The 11,829-nt window shown below is 27.6% G+C and overlaps 1 protein-coding gene across 4 annotated transcripts; it reads right to left on the minus strand.

Annotated features, from left to right (window-relative positions):
* Window positions 1–1,587: 1,587 nt before the first annotated feature.
* Window positions 1,588–11,795, minus strand: LOC111038416 (saccharopine dehydrogenase-like oxidoreductase). Of its 4 annotated transcripts, none has more exons than XM_022321502.1 (10): window positions 10,244–10,912; window positions 9,449–9,720; window positions 8,890–9,080; window positions 8,500–8,629; window positions 8,367–8,428; window positions 7,879–8,009; window positions 7,041–7,293; window positions 3,091–3,273; window positions 2,918–3,012; window positions 1,588–2,858 (listed from the first exon to the last, which is right to left on the minus strand). In XM_022321502.1, exons 2-10 carry the CDS (start codon window positions 9,690–9,692, stop codon window positions 2,729–2,731), a joined length of 1,419 nt encoding a protein of 472 aa, XP_022177194.1. In that variant the 5' UTR covers window positions 9,693–9,720; window positions 10,244–10,912; the 3' UTR covers window positions 1,588–2,728. The 4 variants fall into 4 exon arrangements, with proteins under 4 accessions (XP_022177194.1, XP_022177196.1, XP_022177195.1 ...); XM_022321504.1 differs by lacking the exon at window positions 10,244–10,912 and adding an exon at window positions 11,451–11,795 and having other exon boundaries at window positions 2,729–2,858; XM_022321503.1 differs by having other exon boundaries at window positions 2,729–2,858; window positions 10,274–10,919.
* Between the last annotated feature and the right edge of the window lie 34 nt (window positions 11,796–11,829).

The raw sequence follows: 11,829 nt of genomic DNA on the forward strand, positions 1-11,829 counted from the left end.
TAAATTACATTTATATTATACTATTAAACCAATATTACACAATTGAATTATTTATTATTGAGGGGGTTTCAGTCATTTTCTAAGCGGTTATTTGGTTATCAGGCAAATTATGTGGCAGGCACGTGTGTTAAAATGAACATTAGTGTGTGTGCAATACACATCTCTGCGTATATCAACGTGTTCTCACACTAGCAGGCTTATGACAGTATATTAAATTAGAAAAAAGTATTCGGTTACTTTTTGAGTAGAAACATATCTCGACTGTGACAAAATTCTAAGACTTAGGTTGATGTGATTTTGGGATTTAAATAATGTAAAAATTCTAACATTTTTTAACCTATTGTCTAGAAGTCTAGAGAATGGTTTAACAATTTTTGAAATTTGAATTTCTTCAATACATAATATGATATATGATTGACCAAAAATGTTGTATGGACTGAAGTTGGTGATATTATAATATTGTAAAAAATTCAAACTTTGAAAAAAGTGCTCCTAAGAGTAAGGTTCTCCAGAGGAAATGTAAAGAAATGTTATTATTTTAAAAGGGTTCAAAGATTCAAAGTCACAAAATCTTGTTACAGTGCAAAGAATAATAATAAATACCATTTTTTTTAACTGACTAGTACCATCTTAATATTATATTTTACGCTATACGCCTATGTTAATGTTCTACGTAAACGCGGCGAATGCTTGTGACTTTTATTTTGACCATGCTCTTCCAAACGCAGTGAAATACAAGCTGTTTCGTTTTTCTCGCTATCATAGTTTCACATAGAATACGGTGTAATAGACAAACAATAATTGTGATCCTTTAAACACTAACGAATAACGTTGGAAGTATTTGTGTTTATTTCAGTATTATTATTTAGGTTATTTTATTTTATTACCTACATCGTGGCTCGTACCCATCTATTATTTTATCAATTTACTGGATAACATAGACTATAGGTAGCGTTCGGAACGCTAACTAAAAAAAATAATTAGTTCAAGTTTTCGTTCATGTTTTTTTGAATAAAGGCTTCACGCCGTTGTTCGTTGAAAAAATCAATGAGCTCACTACCTACGTCATTCATTTAATTTTTTTTAAATAATATGATATTTAATATCATTATATAATATAATTAATCAATATATTTTTAACATATACTCGTATGTATTAAATGGTAAATAGATTGAGCTTCTTTAAATGTATTAAAATAGAAACGTCGTTCATGTTTACTTTCAATTTGAAAAAAAACTAGTGACGTTCATGTATCGTTCACCAAATATGGACAACGTTCTTTCCAAATACTGGTTTTGGGTGATCAAACACCTAATATTTTATTCTAAAAAAAAATTATACATTGCCATCAGCCAAGACTCATTAGTTCTACAAAATATTAGATACCCAAATTCAAGTATAAAAATATAATGTAAGCAACTCAACATTAATCACTAAGTGGGAAGTACTTATTGTTTATAATTGAATAGTCATGTTTTTAACTGTAATGTAATATTTTATTTTTCGGTAAAATATATCAGTTCATAAATAATTTATACATAATAAATAATTATAAAAAGACTATGATATATAAATACATAATGGTACTTCAGTCATACTATACTACTACATGTATATTATTTTTTAAAAGTGAGTGTATGAAATAAAATACATAGTGATCATAGGCGGTATTATAGTGTGGAGGGGGGGGAAAGAAGGCAAATTGTGTTAAGTTCCTTGAATCTTAGTTTTCTAACTCTAAAAATGTCTATTTTTATTGTATTTTCAATACAAAATTTGTTGCTGTAACATACACTGGTTCACAAGCATACATAATGAATCGCAGAAAATAAGACCATGGAAAAAGCCCAGAAAAAAAATTAATTATAAATGTGAACACATGTACCTATAACAAAATATAATATATTTTAATGAAAATAATATCATAAATTATTATGACGTGAAATTTTTGTAGAAATGTAGTGTAGAAATACCTAAGATGTTTTTTTACTTATAACTGAACACTATAATATGTATATTATGTATAGATGAGTTCAAATTTATGTTAACATTTTTTTTTCTATTCAAAGTTTTTTTATATACAATTAATAGTGAAACATAAACCATATTCAGACATAAAATTATTTATATTTGAAAATTTTCATTGAATAAATAGGTAAGAAAAAGTTTCTTATTAATTGAGTCTTTGAATATAAAATTGCCTATATTGGCTAAAATAATATATGAATTATTAATTACTAATTAAAAGTAGAGTAAAGGTACATGTCTTCACATTTAAAATTAATTTTTTTTGAGGACTTTTTTCTGCCAACCAAATTAATTGTACTAAATAATTTAGGTGACAATGATCCAGATGATAAAGGACACATGGAGTTATGAGATAATTAAATAAATAAATATATGCTATTTTTTTTAAAAGTAATTATTAAGTACTTGCCTAAAAATATGGACTAATTTAATAATATAAACAGTTAAAATATTTTCTGACCCTCTTTGCTAGAGGGTCTAATACTGCCTATGATAGTGTTTATAAACATAAAGTAACTAAAACCGTTTAATATTGTACTTATTGTTAGACAAATGAGCTACTTAAAACTTATAAAGTAAAAAATCACATATAAAATAGAGAAAATTAAATTTAAACACTATCGAAGATATATAATATAATGGAATAAATCTTGAACATATATCAAAAGACTAAAAACAACTAAGTAGGTGACAGTAGATTTAAACTGATGTTGATTGTTGTCCGTAAGTAATCAAGTCAGACTCAACTTCAAAAGCCGCGGCATCATGATTAATTAAACGATTCACAAATTGAGAATTACGGAATGCAGCAGCTGGTGTTAAAACACCCCTAGACAACATAATATTTTAATATTTAAAAATATATTATTTATAAATAAAACGTTATACCCTTTAGGAATATTAATATGATCTTTTATTATAGTTATTGCTCCCAAGACAACAGCTTTACTAGTAAATCCATAAGCTGGATTTTTAGCATTGACCTATAAATATAAAAAAAAATGCCAAAGATGGGTTTATAAATAAAAATATATAAGTAACTAGTATTAAAAAAAAATTACTTGAACAATAGTTTTTCTTGTAGTGGTATTATCTTTATGTGAAATTTTCTTAAGATTAGCATTAGAATAATTGACAGATGTTGTCCCACGACCAATCAAAGTTAATGACATGCGTCCATTTTCCATTATTTTTTTAGTTGGACCAGTTTTTGTTGCAAGGCCACATGAAAACAATTTTGGAAACTAAAATTTTTTAAATTACACACATAATTGGTTTTACAAAATAATATTATTAATAATCAGTGTTTTTAAGGCATGGGGCAAGAAATTCTAATGAAAGTCAATTTATCTAAAAAATATTATAGTATACACTACATTATTTTAAATGTACTTAATATTAATTGTTATTTATGATATTATACCATACACAATCAACAAAAATAACAATTTATTTGGAATGGTAATACTAAAATAATATACTTAAAGTGTATGTGGAATAACAATGCCTGAGGAGGTTTATTCCTCACTTGCTAGCATCATATGATAGTAATTATAAAGAAAACCCCCTTGAAAGGGTTTTTTCGTTTAAAATAAATTAAAACTTTTTTGAACAAAAGGTAATGTACTCCACATTTGCTGGATAAGCCATAAAAACATCATACCATGTATTTTTTATTTAAAAGCTATTTTGGTGTGGTAAAAATTAACATACGCAATTAATCCAAAAATGTGCAAATTATTTTTACTAAATAAAGTAAAAATAGTAAAAAAAATGTCTAAAATTAGTATTTTTGAAATTAATACAAAAACTAAAAGAGAAAGGGTTATTTGTTTACAACTTAAGCCTTAGTCTTAAGGTATACTAACATATGACACTAGCCTGTCACTTTTTTCTGGGAAACACACATTGATTCAGCATTCACCATTCTAATTGGTACATTTTGAATTGGAACCAAAAATACATTGTTTTCATTACAATTATAAAATGATTATTTTAATAATAGGATATTCATAATGTACAATAGAATTATTATTTTATTATTTTTTATATCTAATATATGAAAACAAAATTATTTTAAAAATAATATATAATGTTTGACCAACTTCTTTTTTTACTAATATCATTATTTATTAGTAATGCAAGTAAAGAAAATTATTCCTTCTAATATTTGAAGTTAAGATATTTGTGATAAGTGAATTAGTGAATTTTATAAAATAACAAATACTTCTTGAGTTGTTAGAAACACTAAAAAAAATTGTGAAAGCTTGATATACAGGCAAGTTTTACTATTTTTTTTACTAATTAATAGGGTTCGGATTTTGTAGCAAATGCTTCTTTTGGGAGGAGTATGATATAAAGATAATTCTTATATATAAATACGTTTTGAATCGTTCCGATTTTAATGAAGTAAACTTTGTTTTCTTTTTTCCACAAAACCTGCTTTTTATTGCTTTTTCCCCTATTTGATTCTTTTTTCTATATTTTTATACATTTTTCTTGAAAATTTTACTTATTTCTATATATATTATACTTGGACTAAATTAATATTACCAGAAATTATAAAACCAGTGAAAAAACAAGTAATTAATGTATGACTGATAAAATAACTATGGTTATTATACCAAAATAGTTTTATCTACAATTATCTATAGTTGTATTTACGACTCAAGGAAAGTGAAAATTATTTGAATTATACCTGCGTATTTTTAAAGCACGTTCCAATACTTTTGTTGACTGGTAAATATCAATCAACAATCAGTGAGGTATAGTGCTCTCTATAATTGTCAAAATGCCAAAAGTTAAAAATTAAAATTATATTAGTACCTATTAGTAAGAGTTTTAATTAAAGTAACGTGATAAATATATGGTATTAAATTCCATTTTTAATATTTAATTTTATGTGTAATTGAAATTTGTTTTTTAGAATTAAATTTGATAAATGCTTTTTTAAGGATTTATTTTGCTACAAAATCCGAGCCCTACTAATTAATAATAAATAGTTATGTTCAATTTGAATTATAAGAAAGATTATGCCTGTCACCACAGTAGCCAACAAAAATAAAAAAAAATGAATTGTTTTGCAAAAATAAAAATAGTTAGAAAAATACAGTTAATACCATTAAAAAGGATAAATATATTAAAATAACTAATCAATAAAAATTGTATTATAGGACCTCATTTTACATACATATTAATAATTGATATTGAAGTAACTTTAATGAATTTATTAAAGTACACACTATTATATTTTGTGTATTTAAGTTATTATGAGTTAAAACCTGAGACTGAATAACTATAATAAGTGGACAATTACCTATGATTATACATTTATTAATAAGTATTAAAGGGACCCAATAAACTATTGAATTAGATACTTATAATTTTTAACCAAGTATATAATATAGACATACAGATATAGTGTAGTGTGTAGACACAAAATAAAAAATGTTTTACACAGCAATTATGCTACAGATGCTTTACCTCCTGTCATAGCTGAATGTAGACATGCAATGGCTACTTTGGCACTTGGTAGTAAGGTACTACCATTATCTTTCTATCACTCTTTAAGTAAAATCACACATCCGGCTGTAAAACTCAATATATAAGAAGGAACAACAACAACAAAATGATATAGAATATAATAGCTACAATTAAATAGATGACAATGAAGAGACAGACAATTATTTTAATAATGAGAACAACAATTTGGAATCAGCTTCTAAATTAAATATATAGAAATAGAATTTCACAAAATAATTGATTTAATGGATTCAAATAATTCTAAATTTAGATCATCTACTTCTTTCATTGAAAATGTTTTATAAAGTTATAAAATATTAGAACACCAAATTTTTGGGAAACCTTTTTATCAACCTGTGGTAAACAAATTTCATTTCGCCAAGGAACAAAATCAAAAATTCATGCTCAACCCACTTCAATAAGTTGGTAAAGACAATGCATAACACGAGGAAGTAAATGGTTAGCTGTTGGTTGTCCTCTATCTGGCAAGAAAGTCAAAAAGGAAAAAGAAAAATACATTTAAAAAAAAACGAAATATGTGAAATCTCATGGAAATTAATAAGTTTTCAATAATATCAGCAACAAGTTTTTCTATTACAGATAAAAATTGATTTCTTGCTTAAATATTATAAAAAAAAATCGAATAGCCTTTAGTATTTTATGTGATAAATTAAAAAAAATCTCTAAAATCTTCAATAAACCTTAATTACTTTACTTATTACGATTGTTGATATTGCAGTATTATTATAATGAATTAATAAAAATATATTGATCAATTACAATTAGTCATTATAATACTACTAATAATAAAAGTATAATCATAGGCAATTGTCCACTTATTAAAGTTATTCAGTCTCAAGTTTTAATGCATAATAACTTAAGTACACAAAATAAAACAGTGTCCACAATAATAAATTCATTCAATTTATTTCAATATAAATTATTAATATGTAAAATGAGGTTCTATAGTACCACTTTTATTGATCAATTATTTTAATATGTTTATTATTCTTAATGGTATTAACTATTAACTGTGGTGATGGACATCATATTTCTTATAATTAAAATTTAACATAATTTTAGGTGTTAATTAATATCACTAGTTAGTAATAAAAATAATAAAACTGGCCTAATCCAATTAATTCAAAGAGAATGGCATTTGATCAAACAATTTTCTAATACTTAAAATTATATTGTTTTCATATATTAGGAACATCAAATTAGAAAATAATAATTCTATTTTGTCATTTATCCTAGTACCATGGTAAATGAAAATAGTATATTTTTTGTTGCAATTCAAAATGGATCAATCAAAATGCTAATGTGTGTTCTTTTTAATAAACCTCTGGGAAACATTTTATAATAATTATGTGCTAAGAAATAAAAAAATCACAATTTATGTGTTTTAAGACCACAGAAATATACTAGGTTCACACTTTCACAGTCACATCACTTTAATATGATTCTACTAATAATTGGATTATCTTACTCGAACAAGGAGAATTCTAATAGGTTCAATTGCAGTCATGATTGACAATAAAACAAACACAAATAAACCAATTATAGCCGAAAACAAATCTCCCATAACCACATAGTTTCGAACTTCAAAATTATAAGGTAAATTATCCTTAGTTTTGGCATGGTGAATTGATCGAGCAACAACAGCTTGATCCGGTTCTGGAAAAGCCAAGCACCATTGTTTGGCATCATTTCGCATACTGATTTGCTGTCTATGCAATATCCTAAAATAAAAAATCTATTAGTTTAAATTAATTATTCAATAATCATTATCATGCAAAGATAACAAAATATTTGTGGCCAGATTGCCATGTTTCCGTGGCAGTGTTTCCAAAGTAGAAACACAAATTCTTTTTATTCTATAAGAATACTTTTAGATAGCTTATATTAACCACCGTAATTGGATTCTTTAAAAGGACGTAATATCTGCATGAGTGGAGTCTCTGTATAACATATGCACAATGAGCAAATTGTACGTTCAGAATAATTTGTTATTCATAGCATTAGAGTGGATTCATTTATCATCAAATTGAATGTTAAAAGTATACAGTCATATTCGCTTACAACATAACATATAAAATTAACCAAATACATTGCTTGGAACCGTTTTACCCAAAATAGTGTTACATACGGCACCGTTATAAGCGAATTTGACTGTATCTAGGGCCCCACTTCATTTTTATATTTATTGATGAGTGAAACCAATATTGTGCTTGGGTGATCAACCAAAACCCAGAAAAAATACATTTTTCATAATTTAGTTTTAAAATATTTTAACACAAATATGTTGTACAATAATAGGTACATACTTGGAAATATTTGGTTCTACTCTAGTTATTCCCATTAACTCATCTAACAGATTTCGGTAGTACAATCTTTGTTTTGCAGTAGCAAAATGCAATATACCACTTATCCAAGTACCCTCATGTATAAGTGCACTCTAAAATACAATCACAATTTTTAATAGGTATTGGAATTAAAAATGCCAATATATTACATTATAGAATTTTTCTTGTAAAAGTGTAAATATTTATCCAATACAATTAAATACTAACCTACACTTTTTTAATTACAAAAAAAATGCAGGTAGGTATAAAATTTTGGTTAATGAAACTAAAAGTTAGTTTTTATATGATTAGATCAACTTAAAAACATAAGGAAAAAATAATATTATTATTTCAAAACATGAGAATATTAGTAAATTATTGGGTTTTATAAATGAAAATAATGTTGACAGTGTATCATAAAAAAACAAATTTACTACTTATTATAATTTAAATAAAAATGTATTACTTACATAAGTTAACATGAATGAACTGCTATAAAGATTCATGTACATGTCAACATTCTTCAATTGACCTGAAAATAAAATATTAATAACTAAGGCAACTACATTATTTTTCCAAAGTGTCTTTAAACTGTAAATATACCACTAAAATTGTTGTATAAAAATTCTACACCAAGGTCAGCCGGTACACTTTCAATACCAAGAGCACTAACAATTATTGAATTGTTTTCTTCAGCTTGTCTATTATACATATATGCCATTTTCTCCATAAACTATAATTACAAATGTGTTACTAAACTGATTACAAACAATTAATAAATATCGAAATAATAATGTATTTTGAGCACAGTTTTATTTATATATTTGTTAATTTTCAACCATACAATATTGCAACAAAAATACTATATACTTGATTCAATAAATATTTAACATGCTTTTAAAATACAATACAATTTATAGATTCTTTAGGATCCCAATACAAAAACAGCAATCAATCTAAATTTGAACAACCTATGTATATTATACCACTTACTAATGATTCATCAGATATATCTACATAATGAGTAGATGTCAAGACACAAGATTTGACTACAACTTCTCCATATATATAAAATGGTCCAATACAATTTATAACCACAGAAGTTGTTTGAGCCATTCTCATTACAGTTTTAATATCTTTTACATCGGCATAAATAATATCAACTTTTTTATCTTCATAACCATCTATATAATATTTGATAAATACATTAAAAATGCTAAACATAAGAAATAATATAATACCCATGGTTATTTCTAATCTATTATGGTCATCATCAATCTTTCTTTAAAAAATAAATTATTTTATATTAAAAAAAAAAAAAGGAAATACAATAAAATGTTATATGCTAGGACATTAAAATAATTGTATTATTGAAGACAGTGCTTAACATCATTTATAGAAACGAAAAACACCATTGTTGTTTTAAAATTTAAGGATTTAAACATATACACAATGGTTTTTAACGTTCCTTAAAAAATGAAAGCTGTTATCAGCAGAACCTAAATTTAATAATTATTTTGCAGTAATTTTTTAGTAAAATGAGGTAACTTACCAAGAGTTTTATACATTTTATCCAGTACGTTTTGTAATTTATCAGTGTTACGCCCAGCAACTGCCCATGTTAAATTGTATGTTTGAGAAAGATGTCCCATTTCCATAACAACTAATTGTCCAGTGAATCCCGAAGCGCCAAAAATGATTATATCGTATTTGCGCTTCGATTTTGTATTAGGGATTGGTTCTTTGGCTGAATTGTAGTCAGCAGTGGTTTCCTGGTCAAGTATTTTACCTTCCATTTTTACTACTTAGTCTTATTCTGATAACCTGTTACAATATAATTTGACGGCATTAGAAATATATTTCAGTAATTGTTGAATATAAAGGTACCATTAAACCGTAAACAAAATATGACAGATAGCTGAAGATATTCAACTACTTCAGTGTGTGGCTAGGTGGTTATTAATAACAAGTGAAATCAACAAATCATATTACCCAAACAGTAGGTAATATATTTTATTTGGACATTTAGTGAATAACAAGAAAACAAGGACCACAAGGTGTTAGTGGGTAGTGGATAGTAGTATAGTACCCTAACTGGATGAACTACATTGAGCCACAACGATCGCAGGAGGGTTGGGAGGAGGTGATTGTCAAGAATTCCATCACCAACAGCACTCAAAAAATTAAATAATATATTTATCTTTACAGAATACGACATATTGAACTTGACGTTCGAAGACATCATTCCCATGTACCCAGTCTTAGTAACCCACGGAGATCGAACGCTTTCGTGCAGTAGCAGAAAAATCCATTAAATGGCGAACGGCGGCAATCGTGTGGTACTCACCTCAGACGCTGTGATACAGTTGACGGTTACCTTGAAAAATGACGACCACAAAAATTAGCGTCCGTGCAGTCGATCCAACACTCGTCAAGGGGAACTATTCAAAAATGAAACGCCAAACGAGAGCGGTACGTTGAAAAATGACAATAAAACAATACTGAAAATCGACAAGTTGTCGACCGAAACTGAGTAGTGCGTACTGCGCGTGTGTTTGACGGCTATGACGCAGGACGCTTGTTCGCGTCTCGCCAACTCCCTTCCCGCTCAGCGTTCACCGACGCCAAACGGCGGCTGTGCGTTGTTTATGTATATGCCGGTTACGAGCATAGCTGTTATCAACAGCATGAACCCAGGTTATCAGCAGTTGTCATTAAACCGCAACAAGTTTGATTTGCCGTAGGAAAATGGCGGGCCTACAAAATCTTATGAGTTCGGTACACGATACGATCGAAGATGTTTAATAGTGGTCCGGATAGGGTCGGGTGTCAAAAATTTGGTTGCATCGTCGGTTTTTACTATGACTGTGAAAGAGCGTTTTCATTGTCACTTTCGTTTTCGTGGAGATACCTAGAGCAAACTATAGTTTACTAAAAATCGTTTTGGATATAATTTTATGTCAAAACTGTTTATCGGTCACACAATTATTGTTTGCTCTCGTCCTGACGAATTAAATTATTCATTAATTTAATTATTTTAATTCGTCATGGATCCTATAAGGCTATAACCAACCGACTTCAACTGTTTAGTGTCTCTAGTATATACATATATATATATATATATATATGTGTTCTTTTGGCGATGAACATACTTCATACTATTATTATTATGTTGTATCAGAAAACCGTTTGCTTTCATTGCCTCCACAAAAACACATATAATACTCAGATTTTGTTTGACGCGACTCTAAAAATCGGCAATATTCCGAAAACCGGTAGAATTAAAATATAATAATAATAATAAAATAGTAATAATGTCCTAATAATAATATATACCTATAATTAAATAATAAGAAATTAAATTGAATTAATAATTTTTCGACACCTGAAATGCGACTTAAAAAACAAATCAACAAAATATATCGATATTGTTTTAATACAGCAACGCGTCCTACGAAAACAATAAAAAAAAAATAATAACAATAATAATAATAATAATAATAATAATAATAACAAATATGGCGGGCATGAATAGCGATAAGCGCTATACTCACTCGTCTGTCGAGTTGTTGCAGTCGCAAACTCGTGGTTTCAGCATGCGTCGGGAGGGTCAGGGTTGCCGCAAGTGGATATACACATTTTACCGCGGTAGAAACCGTCATGGCACGAAGGCCTGGTCCGATGGCCTGGCTGCATCACTGGAAGCGGGCGGGATGATGTTGAAAATGCTCTGGGAGGTTGGAAGTTGGAATATCTACCTCCAATGGGCCATAGAACATATATAGTTAATAACGCTGTTGTAGTGTTGTGTAAATGGGCGCGACGACTGCGTTTTTGTCTTTGTGTCGATCGATTACTAAAAGACGGGAATACAAAAAGGGCTGTTGTTCCGAACAATGGTACTGTAATATCAACATATTATTATTGTATATT

This window comes from Myzus persicae, unplaced genomic scaffold (assembly GCF_001856785.1).
Source record: "Myzus persicae strain clone G006 unplaced genomic scaffold, MPER_G0061.0, whole genome shotgun sequence".
Lineage (NCBI taxonomy): Eukaryota > Metazoa > Arthropoda > Insecta > Hemiptera > Aphididae > Myzus > Myzus persicae.

Excerpts from the sequence above, each read along its gene's own strand:
- LOC111038416 (XM_022321502.1), bottom strand. The coding sequence starts at position 9,692 with ATGGAAGGTAAAATACTTGACCAGGAAACCACTGCTGACTACAATTCA. Across the intron at positions 8,429-8,499 it reads TTTATACAACAATTTTAGTG|GTCAATTGAAGAATGTTGAC; the intron begins GTATATTTACAG and ends TTTTATTTTCAG. Across the intron at positions 3,013-3,090 it reads CAAGAAAAACTATTGTTCAA|GTCAATGCTAAAAATCCAGC; the intron begins GTAATTTTTTTT and ends TTATATTTATAG.